A 13,126-nucleotide genomic window follows, 5' to 3' on the forward strand; every position below is an offset into this window, starting at 1 on the left:
ACTAACTGTAGAGGAGAGTCTACTGAACAAGCCAGGACCTGCCGCTGACCCAGACTGCCATCTGTTGAGGAGTTACGAAGGTGGAAGCATTACTTTTCATTCAACCCTCACATTATGAATCCCACACAAAGGTAGTAGGCAGTTGGCAAGGCTCTGTGTGCATCACAGTCTCAATTGGTTGAAATTTCAAATCATCCACATGGTAAATTCCTGCTATTGCTTCCCCTCCTCACAGCCATAATCTGCAGAGGAAGAAGGTCTGTAGGACAGAGTATGGACCACTCTAGGAAGAGAAGCAGCCGAGAATGTAAAAAAGCAAAACAAACCATCTTTAATATCCCTAAAAACCTCAGGAAGTCCAGTTTCGAGAAAGTCCTTATCCAAGCTGCCGTGCAGACACATCCGGGGCAAATGTCTGGCCAAAGACAAGGGGCTCAGAAGTTGTCCAGCAGCTCCACGATCCGCTTCTGCTCGCTCTCCCGGAATTCAGGGTTCTTCCCATCCCCAATGTTCTCGGCATACTCTGCAGGGAAAGAAAGGAGCAAAGGGCCGGAGTTAGGAGGGAAAAGGAAGTGAGCTCCTGGTGTAGAATTCCAAACTCCCAAGAGATGGAAACAGCAAAGGAGAAAGTCCTTCTGACGGTCCGTCGGTGGCTTTGCATCTGGGCTGCACATTAAACCAAGTTATCTTCTGATACCTGGCACCACACTGGATGGATAACCGGTGCAAAACGAGAGAGGGAGAGAAGTGAGGTATAAATTGCACACGTCCTGGATCCTAAATGGTTCTCCCAACATGACCAAAATGCCTTCCTTTTTCCTGCAAATGTTTGATGGGGCTTTTAGAAAGAAAAATATGTGGAGTGATCCTGTCCTGTTTTGGCTTTCAAGAACAGCCTTAAAACAATGTGGTAAGTAAATGAAAACTGCTTTACTTCAGCAAAACATAAAGTACAGCACACTCAGTGGAATAATGCAAAATGAAGCAAGGAAGTCTTAGGGCAAACATAGTTCTTAGTTTCTGATAAATTCCCAAATCAAATAGCAGTCTTACTTCAGACAAAGAAACAGCGATAAATCCTAAGGAGCAGTTTCCCAGATGCAGGCTTGAAGCAAGCACAAAGGGAGCAAAGAGTCAGTTTGTTACCAGCAAGAGCTGGCTGCACCTGCTTCTGATTTATAGCCCTGGGTCCTCCCACAGCTACTAGGGCAGATCCTAATTACTCAGTTGCATTTCTGGCAGCTATTCTAGCTGAATGACGTCTCTGCTCTGTTTCCTTTCACCTCTCCTGAAATGTGGGTACTTGCAAAATCTCCTCCTCAGATTCCAACTCACCCTCAGATTCATGAACACTTTCCTGCTCCCCTTCCTCTTCTGAAGAAGAGGAAACCCCAACAAATCCTCAACAGGGACGGTTTGGACCCAGAGCAGATGCAAAGCCATGCAGCAATAACAGTGACAACACAGTATTGTGGATAGTGTAGTAGCTGCAATGATGATAGTGATGACGATAGATGGAAAGAAGAAAAGCAAGCAAGCAAGACAGACAGACAGGCAGGCAACAGAAGAAAAAAGCCCCTCCTTTGATGGAGATCTTCAAATATTTCTTTCTATTTCATTGAACCAACTGGTAGAATAGAAGTACGTTATAATATTTTTAATATTTTATAATGTTTTGATAGATGCCTTGCCTTTGTTGGGTGAGAAGAAGTTGGCTGTGTTTGCAATGTCTTTAATGTCTTTTTATTTTATGTATTTTTAAGTGATTCTAACTATTTGTTTGAACAATTCTGTTCAACTCTACTTTCATGTTTGGATGCTGTGCGTTTTTAATTGTAGTCTGCACTGTTTTTAACGTTGCCAGCCACTTTGAATCTCATTAAGAGAAGAAAGTGGAGCGTATTATTATCATTATTACCGTATTTACTCTAATGCACCATCGAATCTAATGAGCACCTCTTATTTTCAAAACCCTGAAACCCCAAAAGTAATTACCAAATTACACAAATCTAATGAGCAACCTAATTTTGGGAAGGTAATTTCGTTTTAAAAGGTGAGCATTAGAATCCAGTAAAAATGGTATTAGGCCAATTGCACAACAATACATGGAAGTGAACAAATCTCAAAACTGCACACAGACCAACTCTGCAGTAACTTAGATCCTTGCTTAGATCCTTTATTCCACCTAGTTGGGCTCTCATAAACTCTTTTTAATTATCAGCCTATAACACAGTGGTTCCCAACCTGAGGGCCTAAATAAAATAAGGTCTGCAAGACATGCAGGGGACATCAGCTCAAGAATACTAAATATGGTTTTCTGTGGGCGAGCAGATGGTGACTACTGGATGGCATATGTTCTGTATCAGAAACTAGAGCTGATGTGGTATATCCAATGCAATATTCTGAATCAGCACCCAAATAACCAAACAATTCTAAATTGACCAAAAATTGATTTGTAACCGTTTTGTTACTAATGTTGGAGAGTGGTCCCTGGTCAAAAAAAGGTTGGGAACCACTGCTGTAACAGGATATAGCAACAACAACAACAATGCACATACTACAAAAATACCTCTAATATCCTAGGCCCTTGGGAAGAGTCCGATATTCAGAGACAAATCCTAGGCACTGTGCATGTGTGCGGTGTTGTTATGTACATAATAATAATAATAATAATAATAATAATAATAATCCATTGATGATATCCTCAGCTGCTGTAAGAAAATTGCACAGACAGACTACAAACAGAGGCACAACTATGTGGCCCAAATGATTCACTGGAATTTATGCCAGTACCACCTCCCAGCAATAAAGAACTGGTAGGATCACAAACCTGCAAAAGTACTGGAAAATGAGCATGTAAAGATACTGTGGGACTTCCGAATCCAGACTGACAAAGTTCTGGAACACAACACACCAGACCTCGCGGTTATGGAAAAGAAAAAGGTTTGGATCATTGATGTTGCCATCCCAGGTGACAGTCGGATGGATGAAAAACAACAAGAAAAATTCAACCGTTATCAGGACCTCAAGATCGAACTGCAAAGGCTCACGCATAAACCAGTGCAGGTGGTCCCGGTAGTAATTGGCACGCTGGGTGCCGTGTCAAAAGATCTCAGCCGGCATTTGGAAACAATAAACATTGACAAAATGATGATCTGTCAACTGCAAAAGACCACCTGACTAGGATCTGTGCGCATCATCCGAAAATACATCACACAGTCCTAGACACTTGGGAAGTGTTCGACTTGTGATTTTGTGATACGAAATCCAGCATTTCTATCTTGTTTGCTGTGTCATACAATGTTGTTGTGTCAATAATAATAATAATAATAATAATAATATCTTTTATTTGTATCTTTTTTAAAAAGGGGAACACAGATGTTGACTGGGGACCAATGGAGAGGGAGCATTGGGGGTGGGGGTTATTTTAGTATTGTTTTGGTGGCATTATTTCAGTATTTGTGTTTTCATTTTTAATCAGGAGGATATAAGTTGTATATATATATATTTGGAAAATTCAATAAAATTAAGTAAAAAGTAGAATTACAAGCAGCAAAGAGCATCTACATTCAGGGAAGCATACCAAAAAAGATCAAAAAGTCTTGGTATTTTTGGAAGTGTCCAGGTGCCCTTTGGCTGCCCCTCCCTTCCGAAAGCGTCCCTTTTTCCCCAAGCCCCAAGGACCCCTGTGTTCTCCCCTTAAAGCCAGTGGAGACCTCCCTCCTTCCCTCCTTTGCATCCGAAGAAGCCACTCTGCTCCCTCCCCAGGGACCCATCAGCTGCCATGCTGCCAGAGAAACCGGGGAAATATGTAGGCCATAAAAATCAAGCTCAAACATAGGCTGGCAATTGGCAATTAGCATGCAAAGAAGGCAGGTGAGCGATTGGTGTGTGTGTGTGGGGGGGGGGGGGGAGAGACAGGCAAGAGCCTTGCAGGCAAATGTGGGGTGTTAAAGCAATGAAGCAACAAAGCCAGCAAGCTCCAAATGGGGTCATTGCAACATCTGCATCAGGGACTTGGATGATGGAATAGAGGGCGGTCGGATCAAATCTGAAGACCATACTACGGAGCCCTGGGATTTGTAGTTTTGCAAGCTCTTCAGCCATCTTCTGACAAAGAGTTCTGGAGTCTCACCAAACTACAACATCCAGGATTCCATAGTACTGATGCATGGCGGTTAAACTGGGGTGAACCTGCCTTCATTCTACAGTACAGATCAGTGGTGTCCAACTTGTGTTCCTCCAGGTGTTCTGAACTCCATCGCCCAGAATTCCTGGCCATTAGACAAGCTAGGGCTTCTGGGAGTTGGAGTCCCACACACTTGGAATAGTTACACCCTAACATTTTATGAGTGTAAGAAGCTAGTGTGCATCAAGGGCTTGCGAAAGGTATTATGGGTTAGCCCAGGCATGGGCAAACTTCGTTCCTCCAGGTATTTTGTGTCAGGGTGAATACTGGGATGGGGAGTTAAATCAATCATCCGACACCCTGACTGTGTGATGAGTTAGTTCTCTGTCTGCTCATCCGAAGGACCACCTGTTGCAGCAGCAAAAAGTGGCACCAACAAAACGACTGCTACTGATGATCCCAGCAGGTCTAATTGCTTTATTATACAAGTTATATACAATTACAAAAAGCCATAACTCTCAGGACACATGGTGCATCTTCTCCGCTTGCCAAGGCTGTTATCTGTACAAACTGGCACCTCTTGCATTCCTCAGTTCATGATGAAAGTTCCGGTAAGACAGTTCAAATGGAAGCCCTGACCTATTGGTCCTGTGGGCAATCAATCAAGCTGGCTTTTGCTTAACCCATGCGCTGCTGGAATGCTTTGCCGCAAACACACAGTTGCAAACACCCAACAGTAAAACTTGATATAACATTTCATTCTAATAACAGAATACACTAACATTTTGGACTTCAACTCCCACCATTCCTAACAGCCTCAGGCCCTTTCCTTTCCCCCCTCAGCCCCTTAAGTGGCTGAGGGGGAAAAGGAAAGGGCCTGAGGCTGTTAGGAATGGTGGGAGTTGAATTCCAAAACACTCGGAGGAATGAAGTTGCCCATGCATGGGTTAGCCTATGCATTTGCTTTATTTTTGTCATTAGGCCTACCTACATACACCTGCACATACAACTGATGAAATCTGAATGTTAGATTCTCCTTCACTGGAAGTCTTTAAACAGAGGCTGGAGGGATATCTTCCAGGAGTGTTTGAGTGGTGCATGGCTGAATGGGGTTGGTCTAGAGGGCCTCTAGAGGTCTCTTCCAACCCTAGGGCTCTGCGACTGCATGCTTCCATTTCCAGAGAGTCCCTTGAGACCCCATTCCCAACTTCGAGGAACTCACCTTTGATGATGTGCCGGACTATTTTGATGGAGCTTCCCCGCATGTTCAGAATCTGGTGGACCCTCTGGCGAATCTGGTTGGGAAAAACAGCCGCAGGAAAGAGTGAGAAGAGAGAGAAAAATGCAGGGTCACTCAAGTGGAAACAGAAAAGGGGAAATACTGTGCAGTGTCTTTCAGCTGCTTGGGATTTTCTGGCTGAATTAAACTGCGCAGGATGCTCTTTGCAGAAGGCTTCAAAGAGTCAGGGGAGTCGATGAACAGAAGGGTTCAAGGAAAGCAGAGCATTCAGGTATGCTTTGGCTCAGTGCATCCAACCTTCAGACTCTTGGGAACAGCTGCAAACGAACAAGGCTCTCCAATTCCACTGTGAGAGCCATCTGTGGACAGTGAGGTGAGGTGGAATGATCCCCGTTTCTGCCAGCTCTGATTTGCAACAGATGCATCACTCTGCCCAGTATCATGGACTGGCAGCTGCTGGTGATGATGGTGTCAGAGGAGGATGATGGTGGTGGTGGACAGAGGAAGAAAACCAGGATGTGGAACAGTCATCTGCACCCAGGTCAGATGCAGGATTGTAGCCCCAATCTCCAGGAATTGTACCTCAAACTTGCCCCCAGCAATTGCCCTTGGATAGACTCCGTCAAGGCAGGTGGATGGGCTCCATAAAGGACTCTACAGGGATTCGAACTCTAACCTGCAGAATCGGAGTCCAACATGACACAATGCCAGCTAGCTCTGATCTATTGTGAGTAATAACAGGACTTAAGACCCAAATGATGCAATGGTTCCCACCTCTCCAGACCAATAACTGTACATTTTGTCTGAGTTGTTGTGTTTCCTGGCCTGTATGGCATCCTCAGAGGTTGTGAGGATGCCTGCCATAGATGTGGGCGAAATGTCAGGAGAGAATACTTCTGGAACATGGCCATACAGGCCCGGAAGGGTAAATTCTTGTCACATATTCTGGAATTCTCCTAGCAAAGGGCTGAGGACACAAAGACATGGCAGGGCTGTGGAACAAACCAGGAGAGCCCACAGAAACAATGCCCACGGGCCTGACTCTCACCTGTGGGATGCTGGCGTTGCAGATCTCCGCCATGATGTAGCAGATGAGCTGGAGGATGAAGAGGCCGGCATCCAGGCGGCGGAGGTAGAACTCGTCTTCCATGTCGTCGTCAATGATCTCCCCACGGCGCACCATGTCCTGGAAGGAGGCAAAAGGGGCCGAGAAAGTGGGCCCCAGACCTGGGATTCAGCTCCTTGGCCAGAGGCTCTTTCCATGAAGGCCCAGAGTCCGTGCAAAGCTGGAGGCTCCTGGTGCAAGGAGATCAGATGGGATCAACTAGCTGCAGCAACACACCCTGCCTTGGCTGGGAAGTGGGCCTAAGACACTGAACTGAACACTGTAATGAAAGCGGGATAAAGCTTCACTCTCATTTTCTCCTGGGGTGAGGATTGTGCATGGAAGAGCCCAGGGAGTATAGTGGTTTGAGCACCAGACAATGGCTCTGGAGAGCAGGGTTCGAATCTCCACTTGGCCATGGAAACCTATTGGGTGGCCTTGGGTGAGTCCCACTTTCTCAGCTACCTCAAAATAACTCTTTGTCTTAAAAAAGCAAGTGGTTTGGGTGAAGGACTACACCAACTTTTGAATTATTTTTATTTTTATTATTATTATTATTATTATTATTTTTATTGTTATTATTATTATGACACAGCAAACAAGATAGATATGCTGGATTTTGTATCACAAAATCACAAGTCGAACACTTCCCAAGCATTTAGGACTGTGTGATGTATTTTTGGATGATGCATGCAGATCCCAGTCGGGTGGCCTTTTGCAGTTGGCAGATTGTAATTTTGTCAATGTCTATTGTTTCCAAATGCTGGCTGAGATCTTTTGGCACGGCACCCAATCTGCCGATCACCACTGGGACCACCTGCACTGGTTTCTGCCAGAGTCTTTGAAGTTCAATCTTGAGGTCCTGATAGCGGCTGAGTTTTTCTGGTTGAGTTTTTCGTCAATGCGACTGTCACCTGGGATGGCAACATCAATGATCCAAACCTTTTTCTTCTCCACAACTGTGATGTCTGGTGTGTTGTGTTCCAGAACTTTGTCAGTCTGGATTCGGAAGTCCCACAGTATCTTTGCGTGCTCATCATTATCATTTTGAATGTATTGTATTGTTTACGTAATGTATGAGTAAACATAATGTATTATGTTTATTTATACCTCGCCTTTTCTCTGCACAACAGAGACTCAAAGCGGCTTGGCCATGGAAACCCAGTGGGTGATCTTGGGCAGGTCACATTCTCTCAGCCACAGAGGACGGCAAAGGCATCTGAACAAATCCAGATAAGAGAGCCCTGTGATAAGCTCACCGTAGGTCAGAAAAAACTTGAAGGCACACAGCAACAATATCTGAAAATCTCAGGTTGGCATAAAGTCTATTTAAGATAACAAATGAAAACTAGAATGTTCAAAGATTGGAATACATATCCAAGCATTCCTCCATTCTGCAGTGGAGCTGGGCTTGGCAGGGGCTGCTCTGAGCCCGGAGTCTGCCTCCCTCTCCCTTCTCTTTATCCGCAGTAATTCATGCCACGCCTGACCTTTTGCTATCCTCACACTGGAATTTTGTTTTGCCGTCTCAAGGAGGGCTCCCTGCCGCTCGGTGGGATTTATGGCCCAGAGGCCCGGCAGGTGGGTTCTCTCCAGGTGGGCTCTCACCGCTGGACTGAGATCTTCCCTCATTAGAGAGCCCTGTCCGGCAGGCGGGCAGAGCTAAGCATGGAAAGGAGCCTTCCCCCATGCCTTTCTCTTTCTCCTCTGCATGTATTACAAACTTATAGAAGCAAAACCGCCTTGGTCTTGAGGAGGTGAGTTGCTGCCCAGTGCCAACCAGGTCCTGACAAATGTTCGCAAGAGCTTCTTAGGTTCTTGCAGAACAGGAGGGCAGGCATACAGTGTGCAGTTCTTTCATTGAGGAATGCTTTGGGGATATGTGAGTCTTCGTCCGCTGTCCATTGACCTCTGGCAGGTCTATTTCAAAGACTGAGCGCATGAAACTGACCTGGAGTCAGGATGGGCCAGGCAAGCGAACATGGAGGAATGCCTCCCTCGCTACTTTCCTTTCTCCCTCCACTGGGGTGGAATTTGCATGACCCCCGCACACTGCCTCTCCCTTAACCCTTTCCTACCTTTTCCTATGGCACATTTATTTATTATTTATTTACTACATTTATATCCTGCTCTTCTCACCCTGGAGGGGATTCAGAGCAGCTTACAAATCAAATGTACATACAATATATTATTAGCATAGCACAATAAAAGCATTAAATTACTATATTGTACTATATCATTATATGGTAATATTATTAGTAATATACCGAACAAAGCGGAATTGATCAGCAACTGAAGAACTAAACATACTGGAGGTGTTTGTGGCACTGACTCAAGATGATGGAAGTTGTAGTTCACCCTGTATCAGGACACAGCACTGTGACCCCCCACCGACAATGGACCTGGACCACATTTGGCACACAGAACCCCCATGACAAATAGAACATAGTAGAGGGATTTGGGGGGAATTGCCCTTCACATTTGGGAGTTGTAGGTATTGGGATAGTTCACCTGTAAACAAAGCGCACTCTGATCCCCAACAACAATGGATCTGGACCTAACTTACCAGACAGAACCCCCATGACCAACTGAACATACTGGAACAGTTTGGGGAGGGAGGAGTGACTTTCAGAGGCTGGATGGCCATCTGTCAGGGGTGCTTTGAATTAGATTTTCCTGGTTCTTCAGGGGGTTGGACTGGATGGCCCGCGAGGTCTCTTTCAACTCTATGATTCTATGCTTCTATGAGTTGTAGTTCATCTACATCAGGAGACACCATGACTCCCACCAACAATAGAATGGGACCAAACTTGGCACACAGAACCCCTATGACCAACTTAACCTATTGAAGGGTTTGGGGGGAACTGACCTTCCTTTCTGGGAGCTGTAGTTCACCCGCAACCCGAGAAACTGTGACCTCCACCGATGATGGACCTGGACCAAACTTGGCACATGGAACCCCCATGACTAACTTCACCTACTAGAGAGGTTTGAGGGAACTGACTCACCATAGTGGGAGTTGTAGTTTACCCTACAGCCAGAGAGCACACTGAAGCCCACGAATTATGCATCCAAAGCAAACATAACACACTTTAAGTACTGATGGAGTTTCTTGGGGTTAATGTGACATGACGTGAGTTGTGAGTTCACCCACAACCTTATGCATTTTCTACAATTAAGCATTGACTTTTTCAGATAACCCGGGCAACGCTGGGTACCCAAGCTAGTGTATGTGTGTGTGTGTGTGTGTGTGTGTGTGTGTGTGTGTGTGTGTATGTGTATATATATATATATATATATATATATATATATATATATATATATATATGTGTGAAAGGTTTGGATAGAGGATCTCCACCATCTTGCTCCCTGGGGGAGCAAGGAGGGTATATAAAGAGGGGTTGAAACTCTATGGAGAGGGGAATGGTGGTGGGGGAAGAGAAGGGATCTAGTCAATTGCTGTAATAACATGTTTCATGGATATGTCTATGTTTGATGTTTTTATAGTTTTAATGGGTTTAATCTATAGTTGTATGTTTTTAATTTAGATATGTGATATATTTTTATATATATGTAAGGCATTGAATTTTAGCTTACCTATGTTGTAAACCACTTTGAGTCCCCCCAGGGATGAGAAAAGCGGAATAGAAATGCAGATGATAATAATAATAATAATAATAATAATAATAATAATAATAATAATAATACTTTGGGACTTCCCAATTCAGACTGACAAAAGTTCTGGAACACAACACAACAGACATCACAGTTGTGGAAAAGAAAAAGATTTGGATCATTGATGTTGCCATCCCAGGTGACAGTCGCATTGACGAAAAACAACAGGAAAAACTCAGATGCTCTCAGGACCTCAAGATTGAACTTCAAAGACTCTGGGAGAAACCAGTGCAGGTGGTCCCGGTGGTGATTGGCACACTGGGTGCCGTGCCAAAAGATCTCAGCCGGCATTTGGAAACAATAGACATTGACAAAATCACAATCTGCCAACTGCAAAAGGTCACCCTACTGGGATCTGCGCGCATCATCCGAAAATACATCACACAGTCCTAGACACTTGGGAAGTGTTCGACTTGTGATTTTGTGATACGAAACCCAGCATATCTATCTTGTTTGCTGTGTCATACAACAACAACAACAACAACAATATGGAAGGATGAACACCCCTGTGGTGTTTGTTTTGCAGTCTTTGCCCTGTTCAGAAGATTTCACCTCACTTTCTGTCCCTGTGGGAATGGGATTATGAAAAACTTGGGAACAAGGATCAGAGATAATGTTTCAGTGGAGACCCCTTTTCCCCATGATAATAATTCTTCCAAGAGTGAATTTCCTTTCCTAAGGGTAGATTTCCCTCACTTCCTGTTGCCTCACCTCCATTCTTAACTAAGAGTCATATGTAAGTCAGATGTTTGCATCCTGGGGATGGCCTGTATATGCAAGCAAGCCTGTCTGGGCACCATGGAGGTGGGATGCTCCCTTTGTCCAATTGCAAGCAGAGATACCTGGCTTTGGAGCTTCCTCAAGTCCAGCCTCTGTGGGGTCTTTGTAGGACGGAGAGAGGGGGAAGGAGGCAAGGGGCCAGGGGAGATGCTTCATTGAGGGGCAGATATCTAAGCCCCCCATCCCTGCCACCTCCACTATCCACAGGGCGACTACATTTCCCGGTTTCCCAATACAAGCCTTCCTTTCTTCTTCTGCCTCTTTTGTGACTTCAAAGCCAAGACTCCTGCGATGCTGGAAGACCGGCCCAAATTTGCTGGAGGCTGTGCTGAACTCCTCCTTGCAGAGAGGAAGCATTTCCTTGCCAGGTGAAAACCCATGGCAGGAGACGTTCTCTTCCGTGTGATTTCTGCCCATCTGCCTTATAAGAAAGGTAAAGGTTTTCCCCTGACGTTAAGCCCAGTCATGTCTGACTCTGGGGGTTGGTGCTCATCTCCATTTCTAAGCTGAAGAGCCGGCGTTGTCCGTAGACACCTCCAAGGTCATGTGGCCACTGGCATGCCTGCATGGAGCGCAGTTACCTTCCCGCCGGAGCAGTATCTATTGATCTACTCACATTGGCATGTTTTCAAACTGCTAGGTTGGCAGGAGCTGGAGCTAACCATCTGCCTTATAAGCCCTTCCAAATTTTCTTCCGGGTGGCTTTACAGAGCCAGTCGAGCTCACCCAAAAAGTCAAGGGTACGACACCAGGAGAATGGACCGCCTTGGGGGCCAGAATGGGCAATTTGTGCAACAAGCAAACACGGAGGCATGCTCTTCCCCTGCAATGGCAGCAGGACGTGGATTGCAAAGTGCTGGGAAGGAAATTAAGCAAAAATGTGTCCTCTGGTTGTAGAGGGCAGACGATGCCACAGGGGGCATTTTTGGCCTCATTGGCATCCACTGCAGCTCTTTTGGAGTCCCTCCCAAATGCTAATCTGTTTGTTGTGCAAATAACTAAACAGTTACCCAGGCTGTCTGCCCCCCTTCTTTATCTCTTTCTTGCAAATTCTCTCTCTCTCTCTGCTGAAGCTGTCAAGATGCCAACCTCCCCAGCAGCGAGGGCTCAGGTGCCACTCCTGATCTGCGGGGAGATGCCCTGCGCTGATGGGCGAAGACAGCTCGAAGATGGGCTCCTGCGAAGTTCAAACAAGCTCCCCTCCTGCTAATGAGCATCGACTGACAGGCAGGAGACGGCCAGGCCCAGGCTCTCCTCATCTGCGGAGGCGGAGCGCTCCTGACCCAGACTCTGCCTCTGTCTGGTCCAGCTGGAGACAGGAAACTGTGGACCCTGGGCTCAACAAAAAGGGACTTTTCTTGCAGCGATGGAGGGTGGGGTCTCTGCCAGGCTGAAGGGATCATCAGAGGATAGCTTTGACGGTGTGGTGAGTGAATTAGAACCAGACATCCTGAGGAGTGAGGTTGAATGGGTCTTAAGAAGCATTGCTAATAACAAGGCAGCAGGAGATGACGTAATGAAGGCTGGCTGCGGGGACCTTCCTTCCCCACAATCAGCTTGGTTAGAATCAAAGAAGACTGCTCTGACTTGTCTCCTTTGGGCTCAGAACAGATCACAGGATTATGGGGTTGGAAGGAACTCCATCTAATCCAACCCAATTCTGCCAGGCAGGAGGACACAACCTCAATCTCTCTTGATATATGGACAGCCTTTGCTTAAAAACCTCCAGAGAAGGAGGCTCCAGAACACTCCAAGGCAGCATTGACCACTGCTGAACAGCTTTTACTCTCAGGAAGTTCTTCCTCATGTTTACATGGAACCTTTCTCCCAAGAGTTTGAATCTACAGCTCCTTAGAGCATCAGAAAACAACTTGGCCCCTCCTTCATGTGGCATCCTTTCAAGTCCCTTTCTCTCAGACTTCTCTACTCCAGGCTAAACATCTCCAGCTCCCAAAGCCTCTCCTCAGAGGGATTCATGGATTCCAAAAGTTTGAACATTTTGTCACTCTTCTCTGGACATCTGCTGTCCTGTCCATCTTCTTTTTGAATTGCTTTGCCCAGAACTGGACACCAGGTTATTCCAAGTAAAGAGACCTGACCAAAGCAGAAGAGAGTGGGACTAGGGCTTCCCTTGATCCAGACACTCTACTCCTATTGATGCAGCCTAGGATCTCATTGGCTTTTTTAGCTGTGGCAT

The 13,126-nt window shown here is 45.7% G+C and overlaps 1 protein-coding gene across 1 annotated transcript in view; it reads right to left on the reverse strand.

The window, feature by feature from the left end:
* Nucleotides 1-308: 308 nt before the first annotated feature.
* The window catches only part of ctnnbl1 (catenin beta like 1), a 168,888-nt gene continuing 156,070 nt past the window's right edge, over nucleotides 309-13,126 (reverse strand). Inside the window, exons 14-16 of the mRNA XM_062979756.1 lie at nucleotides 6,418-6,555; nucleotides 5,352-5,424; nucleotides 309-523 (exon numbers count right to left, since the gene is read on the reverse strand). Of these exons, the coding sequence (XP_062835826.1) occupies nucleotides 435-523; nucleotides 5,352-5,424; nucleotides 6,418-6,555 (300 nt within the window). The 3' untranslated portion in view covers nucleotides 309-434. The remainder of the gene's footprint in view (nucleotides 524-5,351; nucleotides 5,425-6,417; nucleotides 6,556-13,126) is intronic.

Source organism: Anolis carolinensis, chromosome 4 (assembly GCF_035594765.1).
Source record: "Anolis carolinensis isolate JA03-04 chromosome 4, rAnoCar3.1.pri, whole genome shotgun sequence".
NCBI classification, from domain to species: domain Eukaryota; kingdom Metazoa; phylum Chordata; class Lepidosauria; order Squamata; family Dactyloidae; genus Anolis; species Anolis carolinensis.